The sequence below is a fragment of the Bos indicus genome, chromosome 3, assembly GCF_029378745.1.
Source record: "Bos indicus isolate NIAB-ARS_2022 breed Sahiwal x Tharparkar chromosome 3, NIAB-ARS_B.indTharparkar_mat_pri_1.0, whole genome shotgun sequence".
Classification (NCBI taxonomy): domain Eukaryota; kingdom Metazoa; phylum Chordata; class Mammalia; order Artiodactyla; family Bovidae; genus Bos; species Bos indicus.
The window spans coordinates 23,003,856-23,024,719 of record NC_091762.1 but is presented as its reverse complement, the minus strand read 5'-3'; the positions used below and the strand labels follow the sequence as shown (position 1 = coordinate 23,024,719).

Sequence of the window (20,864 nt, the reverse complement as noted above, 5' to 3'; positions counted from 1 at the left end):
CCTGAATCGCAGGCAGATTTTTTACCAGCTGAGCTACCAGGGAAGCCCCTTTGTTTCTCCTGTTCAGTTTTGTATCTTAAACTCCTCTCACATCTTTTCATCTATATTTACCATTTGTAATAGATTGTATCTTCTGTGTTTCTTTCTCTCTTATTTTATTTTCTTTATGTATGCATATTTGTGGGTGTGTGTCTTTTGGTATTTTGGAAGGCCTGCTGCTGCTAAGTCACTTTAGTCGTGTCCGACTCTGTGCGACCCCATAGGCACCAGCCCACCAATCCCCCATCCCTGGGATTCTCCAGGCAAGAATACTGGAGTGGGTTGCCATTTCCTTCTCCAACGCATGAAACTGAAAGTGAAGTCGCTCAGTCGTGTCTGACCTGGATAGGTAGTTACTGCACTAAAATTTTTGACACGTTAGTCCTTTAGTATTTTGTCATATTTCTAATATTTGAAGTATATGTTTTAAATGTTATCTGTCAACTTCAACTTTTTACTACTGTGATGCTTGAGGACATTATTCTGCTTTTTTTTCTGTGTTTACCTACCTTATAGTATTATTACCTTATGGTATTATTTCAACCCAATCAAATGTATACCCTTTATATACTATATTTTTCCTACCTTTTTTTGTTAATGTGCTAACTGGTAGGGTAGAGGTAGGAGCTGGAGGAGGGGCCCACTGGGTCCTTTCGACCCCCTAGTGGCAAAGGATGGCTGTCCCACTCTGGGAGTACCAGCAGCCTCCCTGAAGAAGTTTGAGGGTGTACCTAGGCTGCCCCCAGAGCAGGGCCCACGACACAGTGGCTTACATCTACAATCACATATATTCAGTGATGACCAGATGTACGAAACTCATAGTTTCCAGTCAATTCTTGATGAGCAGAGTTCATCTTTAAAGATTTCTCATGATGGACTGAGGACTCCTTAAGTTTGATATATTTAATACTTGTTTTCTGTTGCTTTGATACAGTACAGATACCTTGGCTAAATATAAAGAACTTGTCCACAATGAGTTCTATTGATTTTTTTTTTTAAATAATATCTTACTTTGTATGTCCTGCTGAGATGTAGAATGTAAATTGATTTTTCTTCACTGAGGGCAAAGGGTGGTCTGGAGCTTCAGGACATTTTTTCTTCTTCAAAAAAAGTCTTTCAGCTCTACTAGGATAGGTCTTAGTACTGACCATTCCAGGTCTACTTCCCCTAGGTCTCTATGACTTTCTCTCAGATCCTTTCTCACTATCTTTTGTTCATTTCTATTCTGTTTGATGCTTTCATTTGTAATGCAGTGCCCCTTATAAGTTGGGATAAATATGTTCTCTATTCAGCCTTTTTTTTTTTCAAAGAGTTTTCTTTACCTTCAATTTTTTTAAGTCTCTGCCAGTTCCAATTTCTCATTTCTCCTTTCCTGTCTACTTCTATCTCGTGTTCCATATTTCTTACGTAAAATATTGAAGTTTTCTCCATGTGCATGTATCTACAAATGCTTTGTTCAGAACAATTCAAAATATGGATGCCATTTTACATTTCCCAATTTTTTTTTTTTATTAATTTTGAGGCAATCTTTTCACTTGCTGAAATTTTTGACTCTCATTTTACACTTTTTTCTTCTGTCACCTTGGAAGAAATGTCTGCTATATAGTTTTCATCTTCACATGACTAGATTTACCTGAATGAGAAACACTTGTTCCAGTTCAGAAGGGATTAGTGCTTTGAGTGGCCTAGTTGATTTCTTTGTTTTAGTTCTGTCTTGTCCAGTTATTCTAGCAGAGCTAAGGCTTGGGGGAAAGGCTTGGTGTGTCTCTTGATTTGGGGATTCTATTTCTTCCGGTAGGACCTTTAATTTCTGCCAGTGGCACCATTCTTTTTTCATCACCACAAGTGTCCAAAGGGTGCTCCCTTCAGCTCGGTCTCACACCTGATCCCAGTAATTGTGCCTCCTCAAGATTGCCACCCTCGGTCCTCTGCACTGTCGAACCCCTTCCTATCAATTCCCTAGTCACCAGAGCTAGAGCCAATCATGTCTCAGACACCCTCTGAGTTTATCCACATGCTCTTTCTGTGAGTTACTTTACCTGAGTTCTGTCCGGAGTACTCTCTCCCTGATGCGCTCTCCTCTATATGCAGGGTCTTTGTTGATCCCTCTGCTGCTGTGTGGCTCCCAGACCTAGCTGAATACAAACCAAGTCACACCCACAGTGTTCTCTGGTCCCTGGTTGTTTGGGGCAGGGTTTTGAATGGTGTCCTTGACTCTCTCTGTTAGTCCCTAGCCCTCAGAATTGTATGTTGAGAGATTCAGCTGCTATTATTCTAGGTGGACCTGTGTTCTCCTATTATTCTTTTTCAAATCCAAAATTTCGGTAGTACACAAAAGTAGACAACAGAACACTCCCACCTTTGTCAGGCATGGTCTACAATTACCAGCTTATGGTTGAACTTGTCTTACTATATCCATGCACTTACCTTTTCCTATTTTTTTAAAGGAAATCTCAGACATCATGTTTCATCTATAATTATGTCAGCATGTTTCCCCTCAATGAGAACTCTTTTTGAAAGTATTATCATCATGCCATTATAATCATAAATTAATTCAAAATCTTTAATATCATAAAAGACTATTCAAAAATTCCATGTTTAAAAATGCGGCATTTTTTTCAGCTTATTTGATCACATAGGCTTTTAAAATTAATTTATTTGTTTATGGCTGCCCTGGGTCTTTATGGCTTGGTGCAGGGCTTCTCCAGCTGTGGAGAGGGGGAGCTCCTCTCTTGCCGTTTGCTGGTTTCTTGGGCTTCAGTAGTTGCTGCCCATGCGCTCAGTTGTTGCGGCTTGTGGGCTTAGGAGCCCCACACCATGTGGGATCTTCCTGGACCAGGGATCAAACCTGTGTCCTCTGCATTGCTAGGCAAATTCTTAACCAGGGAAGCCCCGCTCCCCCTCCTCCATTATTGTTTCTAAGTTAGTATTCTTTTTTGGATCCAAATGGAATCCACAAACTGGAATCAGTAAGATAATGCATTTAAGTCTCTTACATATATGCTACTGCTGCTACGTCGCTTCAGTCGTGTCCGACTCTACACCACCCCAGAGACGGCAGCCCACCAGGCTCCCCCATCCCTGGGATTCTCCAGGCAAGAACACTGGAGTGGGTTGCCATTTCCTTCTCCAATGTATGAAAGTGAAAAGTCAAAGTGAAGTTGCTCAGTCATGTCTGACTCTTAGCAACCCCATGGACTGCAGCCTACCAGGCTCCTCTGTCCATGGGATTTTCCAGGCGAGAGTACTGGAGTAGTTTGCCATCGCCTTCTCTGTCTTACACGTATGCTTACCTTCAATTTCTTCTTTCCTTTCTTCCTTGCTCTCTCTCTCACTCGCTCTCCATCTCTCTTGGTCTATTGCTGTCCTTTTTTTCCCTTTAAATCATTCATTTGTTGAAGAAACTGAGTTGGTTTTTCTGTAGCATTCCCACAGTCTAAACTGTATACTAGGGTGTACTTTAATAAGTGTTTCTGTCCTTCACACTTCCTTCTTGGTGGTAGAATAGACAGCAGTGCTGTAATGTAATGAAAATGCAAGTCACACACGTAGTTTAAAATTCTCCAGTAACCACATTGACAACTAAAAAGTATAAGAGCACAATAATGCAAATATAATCTTCTACATAGCTGATAATGCTATATATACCTTAAAGGAAATATGGGGCTTCCCAAGAACTCGCCTGCCAATTCAGGAGACACAAGAAATGCAAATTCGATCCCTGAGTCAAGAAGATCCTCTGGAATAGAAAATGGCAACCCACTCCAGTATTCTAGCCTGGGAAATCCCATGGACAGAGGAGCCCGGTGGGATATGATCCATGGACCCAAAAGAGTTGGATAAAACTGAGTGACTGAGCATACACACAAAAGAAATATAATTCTACCAATGTTTAAAAGTTGTGTTTAATAGAAAAATATTGTGCATGTCTCCAACTTTTAAGGTTACAGTCACATGAATTATAAATGAGAATCCAGGTCCTCAGTGCTACTGCTAAGTGCTAAGTTGCTTCAGTCGTGTCCGACTCTGTGCGACCCCATAGACGGCAGCCCACCAGGCTCCCCCATCCCTGGGATTCTCCAGGCAAGAACACTGGAGTGGGTTGCCATTTCCTTCTCCAATGCATGAAAGTGAAAAGTGAATGTGAAATCGCTCAGTCGTGTCCGACCCTCAGCGACCCCATGGACTGCAGCCCACAAGGCTCCTTCATCCATGGGATTTTCCAGGCGAGAGTACTGGAGTGGGGTGCCATTGCCTTCTCTGGTGGTGCCAGCTAGTATACTCTTATATATACTCTGCAATGTATATTATATATATATATATATATATATATAATATAAAATATATTATAAATATATTTATATAAATATTTATATAAATATAAATATATATTATTATTATATATATAATAGCCCCCTACCCTATATTATATATAATATACATTATATATATAAATATAAATATATAAATATAAATGTATATATATATAAATAATATAAATATATATATACTCTGCAATGTACAGCTCAAAATAATATCCTTTTCAGTTTCCCAACCGAGAAATGAACATTGAACTACAGCGCCCCCTGGCTTACATAGCAATTCAGATCCCTCACCCTAGGGTCAAGTTGGCCCACAGACATTTAAGACAAACCTTTACTAGGCATCAACTGCATGGCAAGCCCTGTGTCAGACCCTGGGGATACAAATAGACTACATATAGCTTGCACCCTCCAGGGATTCCTATCAAGTCAAGTGAGACACACCCAGAAGCTGTGTTGGTTTAAAGAGAACCAAGCTCTAATGGAGGGTGTGGACATGGAGACCAGTGGACGCTGTGGGGCAAGATGTTTTCACAAGATCAGGAAACAACTTACCTCACCTCCCTTCAGGGAACCCTACCCTGATGCCATCTGGAGCTCCCTTGCCTGGCCTCAGTGCCAAGATTTCCTTTGGTCCTTCCTCCCATTGAAATGTCTGTGTCTTCCTTCCTGGTCCGAGTGTATGCTCCCAGATGGCTGCCTAGCTAATCTCAGAGCCTCATTCAAAGTCAAGGGTTAATGACTCCTGAATTTTAACAAGAGTTTTCAGTGCTGTAAATCAGGGATCCCAAGCATGAACAGCAGAGGGTCAGGCAGATAATGTCAGTATACTAAGCAGGCCTGTATTTGCACGTTAAATATGCAGGAATATTCTTTATTCCCACAAAGAGATACTCTCACCTTTTTTTTTTTTTTCTTTTTCCTAAACCACATTGTTTTCTGGAGCTGCCTTTCCCTTTTCACTTTTAATAAAGATCAAATACAGATAAATATTTCTCTACCAGGAGAAGAATGACAGTGCAACATGGTGATAAATGCTAACAGTCACGTGGAAAACTAAGGGGACTGGTGATTTAGGCAGTCTCAGAAACAAACTCTGAGAGTAAGATCTGATGCAATTAATTTATTTGGAAGGTGATCCTTGGGAAACATTGGGGAGCTGGAAACCAGGACATGGAAAGGAACGCAGCCTCTCAATAAAGGTACATTATGGAGTGAATTATAATATATAAATAAATAATTTATATAATATAAATAAAGGTACATTATGGAGTGAGAGGGAGGCCTGGCGTGCTGCGATTCATGGGGTCACAAGGAGTTGGACATGACTGAGCGACTGATCTGATCTGATGGAGTGAATTACCACTGTGGGTAGCTGGGATTCACACTCTGGGAGCAAGTGTAAAAGGTGCCTTTCAGCTATCGCATCTGAGGACTTAGGGACCTGGGGTCTTTATACCTCAGCTTTTATCATTGGTTGGTTAGGAGCTGTTGAGGGTAGTAGACTTTTAATTCTCTCACCATTCTGGCTGAGCAGGCTCCAGTGGGGCAGAGAAAGTCCTCAGGCAAAGGAACATGGGTTCTGGGGATTGGAGTCAGTCCTACTACTTTGTAACTATTCAACAGCCATATGTCTAGTGGTCCCTGTTTTGGACCTGTAGATACAGACACTGATGAGATTCACACTTGTAATCCTGGCAAGATTACTTCAGAGGATGAGATGGTTGGATGGCATCACTGACTCAACGGACTTGAGTTTCATTAAACGCTGGGAGTTGGTGATGGACAGAGAGGCCTGGCATGCTGCAGTCCTCGGGGTCTACAGAGTCAACACGATGAACTGAACTAGCTACTATAGTATATATATATAAAACAACGCATAGCCTCTATGTACAATACAAAAACATAAAAAGTTAATAGCTTGAGGGAGCAATGTATTCACTACTCAGCTGAACTTATTTTTTAATCGTGTTTACTTTTTGCAATCTCATGGACTGACCAGGCTCTTTCATCCATGGGGTTCGCCATTTTTTTCTCCAGGAAATCTTTCCGAGAGCTTCCTGCGTTGCAAGATATTTCAAACCGCCTGAGCAGCCAGGGAAATCCCACATTACGGTAGAAAGTAGTTTTATTGTTGAAACCATAGACACCAGGGGAAAGCGCGCATGCAGTCCTCCACTACCACAAATTATGCAGTCGAGTTTCCCGCATTTGGGGAAATCACAGAGGTCAACACACCCGCAGTGCAATGGGTGAGCCTCGCCCTGGGAGAACCACCTTCGTGATCACAGTATCTCCCCTGCCAGGTAAGTATGAAGTAATTCTGCCCGCCGCCCATACAGCCTTAGACACGTTCACTGTACGCACAGGCTCACTTTGCTATTGCCACCATCTCTTCCACCACCGACCGCACCCCATCGTTTCCCGCGCCTCTCGGGCACTCCTAACAACTCTTCTGATAAAATCCAAACAGTATCTCGGGAAAAACTTCCACAACCGGCAAAATGGCAGGCCAGGAACTGGTGGCCAGGAACTGTACCACTTCCGCTGCAAAATTTACATAAGCCACGCCCTGTCCCATGCCCCTCATCTCCTCTCTGACCCCAGGCCGGCTGCTGGAAGAGAAGTGACGTCATGATTCCGGACAGCTTAGGGAGCCCAGGAATCAGTGGAAGCAAACCGTTTATTCTTTAGGTGAGATGTGGGGGAATTTAGCCAGCCTCCTTGCATTCTTAACCTTTATTCTAGGTTAAGAAACTGAAGTCGCTCAGTCGTGTCCGACTCTTTGCGACCCCATGGCCTGTAGCCTATCAGGCTCTTCCGTCCATGGGATTTTCCAGGCAAGAGTGCTGGAGTGGATTGCCATTTCCTTCTCCAGGGGATCTTCCCAACCCAGGAATCGAACCTGGGTCTCCTGCATTCCAGGCAGACGCTTTACCGTCTGAGCCACCAGGGCCACCCTTGTACTGGGTTACATGCTGAGAATAGTAATTCTGCGGTCCTCTGTTATGCTGATCCAATTTTGTTTTAAGAAGTAATAAGTTGTAAAACAATGAATGTAAATATATATTTGTAGGAACAAAATAAACCATAAGTATGTGTTCCGTATGTAGACATATAGATTCAGGGTGCTAACTTTAAAAAAAAAAAAAAAGCACAGCGTCAGAGTTGTGAGTTCAAGTATTATTTGGGGCAAAATGAGGAGCTCAGGAGGCAACATTTCAGATAGCTCTGAGAACTTGCTCCACAAAGGTAGGGGTGAAGGTCAGTGTATGTGAAGGGAGAGTATGTGCATTCAACTGCAGATTCTTTGCAGAAGGTTACTGCTAGTCATGAGGATTACATGTCACCATGAAGGATTTTAGTACTTTTCTAGGTACTAGGAGATATTCGGGTCATAAAATCGGGTCCTGAAAATACATCATTATCTGAAGACTTGTTCTGCCAGTTTTTCCCAGAGTACAGAGTGGGCTCATTTCTGCTCTCCACCCTGAACTCCTTTCAGGGGGTGTTGAAAATTAGCGGCCACAGCCTTTAATCCTTGTAAAGATAGATGGCAAGTGCCAGTTTGTAGTTGACAAGAGTTATATCTCAAAGTTCTACATGGTGTATTTTCTGTGCACCTTCTTACTTCATCCTCATGGTCTCCCAGGTACCATGTTTAAAAGTGAAGTCGCTCAGTCGTGTCTGACTCTGCGACACCATGGACTGTAGCCTACCAGGCTTCTCCATCCATGGGATTCTCCAGGCAAGAATACTGGAGTGAGTTACCATTTCCTTCTCCAGAGGATCTTCCCGACCCAGGGATCAAACCTGCATTGGAGGCAGACACCTTAACCTCTGAGCCACCAGGGAAGTCCTTTTTCTCACCATACAGAATACAAAAGTTGAAGATTCTGAAGAAGCTGATGACCAAAATAAGGGATTGAAAGATGATGTGTTTGCTTGAAGAATGAGGTTTGTATGTTTTTTCTTACTGGATAAGACTGGGTTAGACCTGAGGGCCGGGAATGGGGAGGCTAGAGAAGGCAACCAGCTTGCTTTTCAGACCAGAGACCAAGGAGTGGAGGAACTTGATCCTTGAAGTGCATTTGGCTTAAGAGGGAAAGTGACTAGCCTGGAGGGAAAATCTTGAACTCAGCACCCAGTTAACTTTCAGGAAAACCTGTCCTTTCTTGGAACAGCTGACACTACTCATCCTGCACACTGACTTTAAATATTCTTTATCCACCGCTGTCCACTGTAGGAGTTTCCTATTGCTCCTATAACCTGTTACTACACACTTCGTGGCTTAAAACAACACACGTTTATTATTTTATGACTCTGGAGTTCAGAAGTCCAAGATGCATCTCCCTGGGCCAAAATCAAAGTGACAGTTGGGTTGTGGTGATTCTTCCTGGAGATGCTAAGAGAGAATCTCTTTCTTTGCCTTGTCCAGCCTCTAGAAGATGCCCACATTCTACTCACATAGGCCCCTGTCATCTTCAAAGATAATTACAGCTGATCAAGTTATTCTCACAACACATTATTCTGACACAAACTTTCCTTCTGTCTGTATGAACTTTGTGATTCCATGGGGCCTCCATCTCAGTTCAGTTCAGTCACTCAGTCCTGTCTGACTCTTTGTGACCCCATGTCACAGCACATGGAGGCAGCACACCAGGCCTCCCTGTGCATCACCAACTCCCAGAGTCCACCCAAATCCATGTCCATTGTGTCGGTGATGCCATCCAACCATCTCATTCTCTGCCGTCCCCTTCTCCTCTGGCCCTCAATCTTTCCCAGCATCAGAGTATTTTCAAATGAGTCAGCTCTCTGCATCAGGTGGCCAAAGTATTGGAGTTTCAGCTTCAACATCAGTCCCTCCAATGAACACCCAGGACTGATCTCCTTTAGGATGGACTGGTTGGATCTCCTTGCAGTCCAAGGGACTCTCAAGAGTCTTCTCCAACACCACAGTTCAAAAGCATCAATTCTTCGGCACTCAGCTTTATTTATAGTCCAACTCTCACATCTATACGTGACCACTGGAAAAACCATAGCCTTGACTAGATGGACCTTTGTTGACAAAGTAATGTCTCTGCTTTTTAATATGCTATCTAGGTTGGTCATAACTTTCCTTCCAAGGAGCAAGCGTCTTTTAATTTCATGGCTGCAATCACCATCTGCAGTGATTTTGGAGCCCAGAAAAATAAAATCAGCCACTGTTTCCCCATCTGTTTGCCATGAAGTGATGGGACTGGATGCCATTTTCTTAGTTTTCTGAATGTCAAGCTTTAAGCCAACTTTTTCACTCTCCTCTTTCACTTTCATCAAGAGGCTCTTTAGTTCTTCTTCACTTTCTGCCATAAGGGTGGTGTCATTGCATATCTGAGGTTATTGATATATCTCCCCGCAATCTTGATTCTAGCTTTGGCTTTCTCCAGCCCAGCATTTCTCATGATGTACTCTGCATATAAGTTAAATAAGCAGGGTGACAATATACAGCCTTGACATACTCCTTTTCCTATTTGGAACCAGTCTGTTATTCCATGTCCAGTTCCAACTGTTGCTTCCTAACCTGTATACAGATTTCTCAAGAGGCAGATCAGGTGGTCTGGTATTCCCATCTCTTTCAGAATGTTCCACAGTTTATTGTGTGCTGCGGTCCAGCCTCAGCAGAGTCCAGGGATACCCTCAGGATGAATGGCATCAGCGAAAGATGACACGGGGAGACCAAGCTTAGGTGAAACGGGGTCTGCAGCTTTATTTTCAAAAGGAGCTTTTATACCCTGAGTTACACATTTCCAGAAGTGAAAGATGCAGAGTCATGCAGAGTCAGCTCAACATTCCATCAGTTTTGACCTTTATTGAAACCAGGATGTTTTCTGCATACCTTTCCATTTACAAGGGTCTTATGTTATGTACATTATCTTCTGACCCGGAGGCCTGTTGACATTTTATGACCCTTTTCTGATAAAGGTTGGTCAACCAGAGAACTTATTTTCCTTTAAAGTGTTTTTTCTTTATTTTTCCAATCTGTGTCACCCCCAGAAAGTACTAAATAAAGTTACATTCTTATGGAGCAAAGGTGCAGTGGGTTACAAAAAGAAAGAACTTATTAACTCAAAGGTCTTACGTTGCTAATGCCAAGGCTACTACTTGTTTTTCCTACATTCCAACTATATTAACTAATGCACTCCCAGGCACACAATAGATAAGGGATATGGAAGCTTGGCAGCGAGCATTGGCTCAACAGTGGAACCCTTCACCAGTACTGTTCTAATAATTTTGCACCCCTCGAAGGGCTCTATGCCCATTAGGACTTTTAGAATGCTTAGGCTTCCCGTGCCTTTCATGGTTGGGATGTTGTGAACAATCATGTGCGTTAGTTGCAAGAGTGTGGATAAACCTGTCAAGCAAGCTAAAATGCCAATAGAGGGGTTTGAATTGAAATACTCCTTTCGTGCCCAGGAGACTTATTAACTAGAGCCCTAAGTTGATTTTCTTCAGAGAATAGTGGTCGGGGACAGACGCCTGTTAATGTCAAAAGAGTCGGTGAAAGGCATAATATAGGTAACAATAGACAGACAGATTTTGGTTTCAGGGTAGATGCTCGAGCAGGTCCAGGGAGTCCCTCGAGTCCTGATCCGCCTTGCCTGTCAGGTCTCCTCCTCATGACCTTGTCATTGGTGGGGTCTCCTGTGCTGGCTCCTGGCAATTATGATCCACACAAAGGCTTTGGCATAATCAGTAAAGCAGAAATAGATGTTTTTCTGGAACTCTCTTGCTTTTTTGATGATCCAGGGATGTTGACAATTTGATCTCTGTTCCTCTGCCTTTTCTAAAACCAGCTTGAACATCTGGAAGTTCACAGTTCACGTATTGCTGAAGCCTGGCTTGGAGAATTTTAAGCATTGCTCTATTAGCGTGTGAGATGAGTGCAATTGTGCAGTAGTTCGAGCATTCTTTGGCATTACCTTTCTCTGGGATTGGAATGAAAATTGACCTTTTCCAGGCCTGTGGCCATTGCTGAGTTTTCCAAATGTGCTGGCATATTGAGTGCAGCACTTTCACAGCATCATCTGTTAGGATTTGAAATAGCTCAACCGGAATTCCATCACCTCCGTGAACTTTGTTCGTAGTGATGCTTCCTAAGGCCCACCTGACTTTTCCTTAATTTAATCACACCCACAAATTCTCTTTTTCCATGTCAAGTAACATAATCACAAACTCCAGGGACCCAGATGTGGGCATCTTTGGGGAAGCATTAGTCTATCACAGCCAGTCTCCCCAGTGAACACATTTCCGCAAGCATATCAGTCAGTGGTGGCTGCTCCATTCTGAAAGTGATCCAGGTGAAAGCAAGTCAGTCCACTGCTTCTGACGGTCAGCCAGTCAACAGCTGGGCCCCGTATTGAGGCATCTGAGTCAGAGAGAGAAAAGGAAAATGCCTGTGGGGAGACGAATCTGAGGACCCAGCCTGGGCAGTTCCCAGGAATCAGAGTTGAGAGCTGCAAATGCCTTCATGGCGGGAGGAGGCTGGGGAGGGTGTTAGGAGCTGAGTATATCTGTTTCCCTCCCCCACCCCCCACAAATTCATATCTTGGACGCTGTTCCCCAGTGAAGCTGTATTTGGAGAAGGAACTTTGAAGGATGTAATTAAATTTAAATGAGAGCATAGCCTTGGGGCACTGATCTGATAGGATGTTTCAGTTTCAGTTGTCGCTCAGTCGTGTCTGACTCTTTGTAACCCCATGGACTGCAGCACGCCAGGCCTCCCTGTCCTTCACCAACTCCCAGAGTCTACCCAAACTCATGTCCATTGAGTCGGTGATGCCATCCAACCATCTCATCCTCTGTCATCCCCTTCTACGCCTGTCCTCAGTCTTCCCCAGCATCCGGGTCTTTTCAAATGAATTAGCTGTTTGCATCAGGTGGCCAAAGTATTGGAGTTTCAGCTTCAGCATCAGTCCTTCCAGTGAACACCCAGGACTGATCTCTTTAGGATGGACTGGTTGGATCTCCTCACAGTCCAAGGGACTCTAAAGAGTCTTATCCAACACCACAGTTCAAAAGCATCTATTCTTAAGCACTCAGTTCAGTTCAGTTCAGTCGCTCAGTCATGTCCAATTCTTTGCAACCCCATGAATCACAGCATGCCAGGCCTCCCTGTCCATCACCAACTCCTGGAGTTCACTCAGACTCACATCCATCGAGTCAGTGATTCCATCCAGCCATCTCATCCTCTGTCATCCCCTTCTCCTTTTGGCCCAGCTTTCTTTATAGTCCAACTCTCACATCCATACATGACTACTGGAAAAACCATAGCCTTGACTAGATGGACCTTTGTTGACAAGGTAATGTCTCTGCTTTTCAATATATTGTCTAGGTTGGTCATAGCTTTCCTTCCAAGGAGTAAGCATCTGTTAATTTCATGGCTGCAGTCAAGGTTTTAGAAAAGGCAGAGGAAACAGATCAAATTGCCAACATCCGCTGGATCATCGAGAGCAAGAGAATTCCAGAAAAACATCTATTTCTAATTTATTGACTATGCCAAAACCTTTCACTGTGGATCACAATAAACTTTGGAAAATTCTGAAAGAGATGGGAATACCAGACCACCTGACGTACCTCTTGAGAAATCTGTATGCAGGTCAGGAAGCCACAGTTAGAAATGGACATGGAACAACAGACTAGTTCCAAGTAGGAAAATGGATACATGTCCTTAAATGAAGAGATACCACAGAGCTTGGGCTTCTGCCCTACCCCAGCTCAAGTAACCTGAAAAGACCTTGTGAGGACCCAGCCAGGCAAGGACTATCTCCAAGCCAGGAAGAGAGCTTGCAGCAGAAACTGAATTGCTGGGAAGTTCCAACCATGATCTAGGACTTCTCAAAACTGTGAGAAAACAGATTTCTGGTTAAGCCACCCAGTCCATTGCATTTTTTTCCTGGAAGCCCAAGCTAATACAGGAGGTCACTTAGTCATTGACCTAAGCAGCTTCTCCTACTTGGCCCTTTTGGGGATCTGCCCCAGTCTTGTTGATTTCCAGTAATTAGCACTGACCACCTGCTTTGCTTTTAAAGGCTTATCCATGACTTTCGAATGAGGAGTCATCACGTGCTTTAAGATTTCATAGCATAGTTGGACATGACTGAGCAACTGAGCACAGCACACAGCACAGCATAATTTGCTACATGCAGCAATGGCCTGCAACAAGGATCTCAGAGTTTCTTTTGAATGAGTTTGACATCTTCAAAAATAACAACCCAGGATGGCCTGAGACAGCTGATCATTCTTCAGGATGACCCAATACACCATGTGGCCTGCATTTCCTCTTCTACTGGATGAGTTCTATGCTTTGGACTCTCCACAACCATAGACAAGGGTTTGGGTGCTGGTGACGAATCTGTGCCTAATTCTGGGGAGGCTCCGAGAAAAAGGAAAGAACTCCCAGAATCTGGGCATGGGAGGGGGTGGGGGCTGAGAGGCTGCTCTTCTGTGAATAAAGGAGGTTGGAGGGTGTGAGAGGAGCTGAGGTGTGTGTGTGTGTGTGTGTGTGTGTGCCCATTGTGTGTGTCCAGGATAAATTCAAGGGAAGTTCAAGAGAGGGCAGCTGCAATTCTGGGACCAGAGACTAGAGCACCTTGGCACTCAAGCTCTGCTCATCCTCCTCCTTCTTCTGCCTTTGTTTCCCTTTCTCCTCTGTGTCCTCACTAGTGTCTCACCAGTGTTTTATTGTTCCCACTCCTCCTCCCTCTTCCTGCTCCTCTTGGATCACTTCCACTACCATACCCCCTCCTGGTATAGGGATACACAATGAGCATACCCCCCCCCCCACCCAGCTGCTCTCACATCCTCCAACCTCCTTTATTCACAGAAGAGCAGCCTCTCAGCCCCTGCCCCCTTACATGCCCAGATTCTGGGAGTTACTTCCTTTTCCCCTGAGTCTCCCCAGAATTAGGCACAGATTCTTCACCAGCACCCAAACCCTTGTCTATGGTTCTAGAGAGTCCAAAAAGCAGGCCAGCAAAGGAGAGGGCTGGGTAGTCTGAGAGGAAGATTAGGGAATATCTTCCACCAGCCTAAGAAGCACAAATACATTTCTTTCTAGTTACATCCTTGTTTGGAAGAGACAGAGTAAGATTATTCCACTTCCACGGCCAACCGAGGCAGCACAGGCCTTAAGGCCAGCCTCAGGGATATGTGACCAAAAGTCAAGAACTCTGGACATAGATGGAGGACATCTGGTTCACAAGATCCAATTCAACTTAAAATCTTGGTGCCACCTTCTTTATAAGGCAAGTTCCAAGGGAAGGACCACGTTGTACCCTCCTGGCTTTGTTCATGTAAGAGTGCATAGGTGCATGCTTGTGTCTGACTCTTTTTGACCCTATGGACTGTAGCCCACCAGGCTCCTTTGCCCATGGGACTCTCCAGGCAAGAATATGGGATTGGGTTGCTATTTCTTCCTTCAGGGGGTCTTTCCAACCCAGGGATCGAACCTGTGCCTCCTGCCCTGCTTTGGCAGGTGGATTCTTTTCCACTGAGCCACCAGGGAAGCCTTGGTATTTTAGTAGTTCTGTCTTCTCCCTTCTCTATGGATTTTGTTATCTTCCCAATCAATGACCTTTCCTCATATCTATCACTCAGAGGAGGCTAATTTAGAAATATCTCTTTGATGTCTTTTTCCTTTTCCACAAACATTCTTTCATTCTGGGCTTAATCCTTTTGAACAATATTCTGAGTCTTTTAAGATTATTCAGTAAATATTTGTAAATAAAAATTGTGGATGTTGATATATTGATTCAATCAATCAACAGTTAGGTTGGCTCCCCAACGCCACTCCACCCACACAGGAAATGAGGCCTGGCTGTGGATGCCCATTGAACAGTGTCGAGAAAGCTCTGGAGGAAATTTTGCTGGCACCTCCAGACACAATTGTATGGTCAGGTCATTCAAAATGACTGTTCTCTTGCTATCTGTTCATTCTCCTTCACCAACCAATCCTTCACCCACATGACTACCCAATCCCCTTAATTGTAGAGCGTAATCAATAACCATCTACACAGTTGACCCTGCCCCCAGTCTCTGGTTTTCCTGGTGACTGGTGAGCCAATCAGCCGTCAATGGTCCCTATAAATTGTAGTCTCCCCTCAATTCCGCACCCCATACCCCCAGCAGTGAAGATTGCTGCCTTGTTCTGCCTGCTGTTTGCTGAATACTGTGGCATGTCACTCCAGGACCCTTTGTTTAGGAATTCTATGTCCACTGAACGGTTGTCTCTGCCACTGTCTATGGGCTGTTTTTCTTTTGTGTTGCAGCTGGGGAATTACAAGGCTTGCAGGCCTGCATGGTAGGCCTCAGTGTACAAGTAGGAAGGAGTGAGTGAGGAGACATGGGGCCAGCATTTCAGCATGGGAGGGACACAGGGAGCTTCAGCAAGTTCTGGAGAAACCTGAGAAGGTGTGTAGGTCTCCTGTTCCTCCCTTTCCTGGATCAAAACTAGCTGTGACTTGTAGGCAGGTAGGACAGGCACTGGCTGGTGTCCAACTTGATAACTAATGACTGAATATCTGCAAGTGGGTTGCACAGAAGTGGTGTATTTCCTAAAGCTTCTCCTCCCTGAAGCTTTGGAGTCTGAGGGCCCTTGGTTGGGGATTGTCAGGAAATAGCCCTTTCTAGAGTGAGAAAAGCTATGGGAGTTTGGGTTGGTGGGTCTAAGTAGCTCTGTTCTCTCTGCCTTCTTTCTTTGTTTCTCTAATTGGTGATTGGTGTAGCCAGGGAGGAAAGGGATCCAGGAATGCCTTCCTTCCCCTGGAAATATGACTGAACTGAGGCTGAAGCCTCTGGTTTTCTTCCCTAAGGACTCTGTTCTCATTGCAGAACTGAGTTGTGGATTCCAGGCCTGGACTGTAGAAGTTAGAGGTGAAGCCTGACCCAGGATGTGCAAGGAGGTAAGTTACATATTTGGGTAACAGAGGCTCCCTGTGTTGCTCATTCTCTGTCTCCAAAGACACTGTCCCAAACCTGCAGAAAAGCCTGAGGACTCACCTCCTGGGCATAAAGCTTGGTAGGTCGAATGCCTGGCTTTCCTCTGGCTCCTCCTCATGGGTTCTTTGCATGTTTCTTATGCCCTGGGTGAGCTGTTCAGGAGGCTTTATTCCTAAATAGCAGCAGTTGCTGCTGCGCTGTTGACAAGATAAGGGCACGTGAAAGGTCTGGCCTCCCAGTGTCAGCAGCCTGGGGGAGAGTGTGGGCAGGAAGGCCATCTCAGTGAGTGGTTGCAGGAGGCCCTGCAGACCTGGCTCCACCACGTGCCAATCACAGGACCAGGGCACAGAAGTCAGCAGGCAGCAAATGAGCAGATTTAGGATGGATGAGAAGCCAGGATTCTGGGGAGCAGACCTGTTAGATCTGCAGTGGGGAGAGTTATTCTCTGAGCTCAGATACAACAACAAAGAGCGGGGAATGGGACTTGTACCACCACCCCAGCCCTGCCCCCCACCCAAGGACAAGTTGAGGAAAGCAGACCACAGTGTTTTGAAATCTGCAAAGTTCTTCCCAAGGGCAACCTTCAGATTCTCCCAAATAAACCAGAAATAGGAGGCCCTGGGCCCCTCCTACCACTTTTCAGCAGTGGAGCTGAGCCTGTGTTCCAGTTGCTCCCGCAGGCAGTTGTTAATGCAGATGGATTCCTCCAGGTGCTGGCGCAGGTTCCAGATTCTACCAAGATGCTCCTCTAGCAGGTCAGCCTCTGCAGCTACCCAGGAGGACAGGAGGAGATGGAGATGGAGCATCCTGGTCACTAGTGGGGCCCACATGGGGAGGTTGGGGCTTGGACAGCAAGATCTTTAAGTATTACTGTCCTCTCTCACACATTCATGAGTTTACATGAGCTTACTTAAAGGGTAGACTGGCTTCAAATACAGGCCAGGTGATGCTAACCAAGCCCCAATGGCCTCCTCTCATACTGAGGTGCATGTAAGGAAGTTGTAAGTATATACGTACAGTTACCAAGGTAACCAGTAAGTGTAAAAGATTTCACATGACTTAGGTAAATAACAAAAGGCTGTGGCCCTTGGCTTAATACGTAGACAGGTGTGGTCATTTCCTGAGTTGACTTTGAGTGTAACAGGGTAGATCTCACTCTGATCTAATACCTTTTCTCTTACTGAGGCTTGACTGAACTCCTTAGCAAGGAACAAAGCCCTTCCTCCACACTTAGCAAGAAGGCCAAGGTAAAAGTGAGTACATCAGGTCAACTCATCCTAAGTGGTTAATGACTGGTATTCAGTGCTTCCCTCACATCTCTTTTAATTTGAAAGGAAGAAAGCTCCCCTGTTTTCAGAGGGATCTGGGATGTGGTCTTCTTTCAGAGGAGCAGAAGTGATGGTATTACTGTTTGCTCGTTTATGTTTCAACTACCCATTCCATTGTCTCATCAAGGCCATTGCCTTTGGTTGCTGAAGTTCTGAATACTTGCCAGTTGTGGTCCTTACAGTTCGTAACCCAAGTGAATATCTGGTCTCAGAATGTGTCATGGCTTGTTCTGTGTCCTGTTTATTTGCTAACAGCACTTAAGCCTTTTCTTAGCTCTTCTTCCTCCAACATGGCAACTAACGCTGATTTGGAAATGCCACTTCAGTCTGGGCACTACCATTTGCTACATAAATGGCTACATCTATGTTTGCCTAATAATGTCTCCTGTATGACTTGATCATTGTCAGTATGGCACTGAAGTAGGGATCTGACAAGTGATTACAGAGTTGGAAAAAAACACCCCTAAGAAAAGAAAAAAAGATGCAGAAAAGAGCAGTGGGGAGAGGGTGCTAATGACTGGCCACATCAACTGCCTTATTTTGCCTTGCATGCATGCTAAGTCGCTTCAGTTGTGTCCGACTGTTTGCGACCTAATGGACTATAGCCTGGCAGGCTCCTCTGTCCATGGGATTCTCCAGGTAAGAATACTGGAGTGGGTTGCCATTTCCTCCTCCAGGGGATCTTCCTGACCCAGGAACTGAACCCGAGTCTCCTGCTGCTCCTGCATTGCAGGTGGATTCTATACCACTGAGCCATCAGGGAAGCCCCACACATATATTTTTAATAATGACTGTGATTTTTTAATAGTCATACCTCCCTCAGTCCCACTATGACAGTCAAGATGGAAAACAGTGTATAAATATGGACTATTGAACAGATAAACATTTTTTTTTTGAGAAATGTCCTTCAACTACTATTGTTTTAAGAGTGGGAATATGTATGTTTAATCAAATGTCGCCTGAAATTCAACCATGGGTTCCTGGTGTTTTAAGACAGAAAAGCTTGCAGCCAAGGTTTGCCTGGTGGCTCTATTGCAGCAAGAGGTGTGAGAATTTAGGGATAATCTCCATCTATTTGGGCCTCAGTTTCCTCATCAGTAAGATAAGGTTATTCAAATTTTCCAAATTCCCTTCCTGTTTTTTTTTTTTTTTTTCTGAGTGCATGAGAAACTGAGATGCCTGTTAGATGTGTGTTGGAACCTGCAGCCAAGACCTGACGTTGGTCCCTTCTCTGTGTGTCTCCTGCAGGAGCCTCAACTGAGCCCACATACTGAAAACACAGAACTCAGAGAGGAGATGGAAGAAAGGAAATCAACGGTTTTGGAGGATGAGACAACCCAAAGCAAAGCAAGGTAATGATCGAGGAGCTGTTTGCCAAGGGAGGTGAGGATAAGGACAAGTTGAGCTCAGAAAATTCAAGAGGAAGTGAGGAATGCACAGTATCATCCAAGTCCTCAAGGAGCAGCCTGAGCTGAGCAGGAAGGACCGGGAGAGTAACTTAGTCCACTGTGAACTTGCGCACCTGCCGAGGAGATCCACACGCTGGGTCAGTGTTGGTTCATCCTGCTGGGAGCACCAGTTCCAGGAGGAGGACAATGGGACCTTGAGGCTCTGCCCTAGACCCCCAGCCTCAAACTTGGAAGTGGCCACACTGTGGATGTCCTCCAAGTAAGTGTGCAATAAGGTGGATAAATAGTGTTTGGAGAAGAATTAGAGATATGTATTCATAGTAGGGGCCAGATTAATGGGACCCTTGTTTCTGAAGTAGAGATGGTAATAATATTCTTCTGCATTTACACTTTGGGGGCTTTACACATAACATCTCTTAACTATATATTGCTTAATTTTCCTTATGCTATGATAACAACGTGGAGTTCAGATATCAGTAATATATCCATGAGGAACTTAAACAGCGAGAGGACGATTACAACTGCATAGTGACAAGTAAATGTGGTGGCTCTCCTCAGGTGGGATATCATGGCCGCCAGAGGATGGGAGGATACACCAAGGACCTCTCTTTCTAATGACAGTGTGAACCTGCTGGAGGAATCCCTGAGGACAGTCATGTCTTCATCAGAGTCAGCTCAGGCGAGTGTCCTAGGGCAAGGATAGTGTAGGTGGGGTCCTCTCTAAGGAAGGGGATTGCTGCTTCCTGGGAGAAAGAGCATCTCTGACCAGACAGTTGTACGGGCGCATAGTTGAGCTGAGTGGAGTCTTGTAACCATGTTTATGCAGTTAGTGAACAAATGTTGCTGAGAGTCTCCTCAGTGCTTGACTCAATGCCAGGAGTCATGCACACAGAGATGAATGAAATATTATCCCCAATTTCATGGAATTCTCCATCTAGTAACAACAAAATCATGAGAGGTGTAGTGGTGGTGGATTCACTGGAGGAGATGGTCAGTGCTGGCTACCATGATGTCATGGGTGATCTGTTCCCTTTCTCTTTTTTCCAACAGATATATGTCTCTTCTGGCCCCCAAATCCTGGTTCTCACCAAGGTTTGAGCCTCTCAGGATACAGCTAGCACTTGGGTTCCATGTTGGCTCAAAGCAGTCAGCATTACCACCGTCTCCAGAGAAAACTTCTTATATCAGTAGCTACTGACTGTTTCTTGGCCAGCTGGAGGAATAAGGAGGCAAGTTTGATTTGTCTTATAGGTTCATGGCTGTCATAGTGATTAATGGTTTCCTGTCTCATAAGTTACATACTTTCCAGATTTCAAGATTCTTCATGTCAAAAATAATTTATATATCAATCTTATTCTCAGAATTGTAGAACTTGGTGTTTTATCCCTAATTTTGGAGGAAATAACTAAAGTAAAAAAGGGGTAAAGCAAATTCCTAGTTTACACGGAGACAATAGGATGCTCTTTTTATACTTTTCATGGGGTTCTCCTTTGAACCATGGGGCTAGAAGAGACTCTTGAGAGTCCTTGGACAGCAAGGAGATCAAACCAGTCAATCCTAAAGGAAATCAACCCTGAATATTCATTGGAAGAACTGATGCTGAAGCTCCAATAATTTGACCACCTGATTCAAAGAGCTGACTCATTGGAAAAGTCCTTGATGCTGGGAAAGATTGAGGGTAGGAGGAGAAGAGGGTGACAAAGGATGAGATGGTTGGATAGCACCACCAACTCTATGGACATGAGTTCGAGCAAACTCCAGAAGATAGTAAAGGATAGGGAAGGCTGGCA

The 20,864-nt window shown here is 44.5% G+C and overlaps 1 protein-coding gene and 2 non-coding genes across 3 annotated transcripts in view; 1 reads left to right on the top strand and 2 right to left on the bottom strand.

Moving 5' to 3' along the window:
- Nucleotides 1-6,511: 6,511 nt before the first annotated feature.
- LOC139182419 (U1 spliceosomal RNA) lies at nt 6,512-6,675 on the bottom strand. The gene has a single exon (XR_011566082.1). It is a non-coding gene; the product is annotated as a U1 spliceosomal RNA (small nuclear RNA).
- The window catches only part of LOC139180165 (putative NBPF family member NBPF5), a 48,726-nt gene continuing 34,471 nt past the window's right edge, over nt 6,610-20,864 (top strand). Inside the window, exon 1 of the mRNA XM_070781619.1 lies at nt 6,610-6,667. Coding sequence (XP_070637720.1) covers nt 6,610-6,667 — 58 coding nt within the window. The remainder of the gene's footprint in view (nt 6,668-20,864) is intronic.
- On the bottom strand, nt 7,246-7,317 carry TRNAS-GGA (transfer RNA serine (anticodon GGA)). The gene has a single exon. It is a non-coding gene; the product is annotated as a tRNA-Ser (tRNA).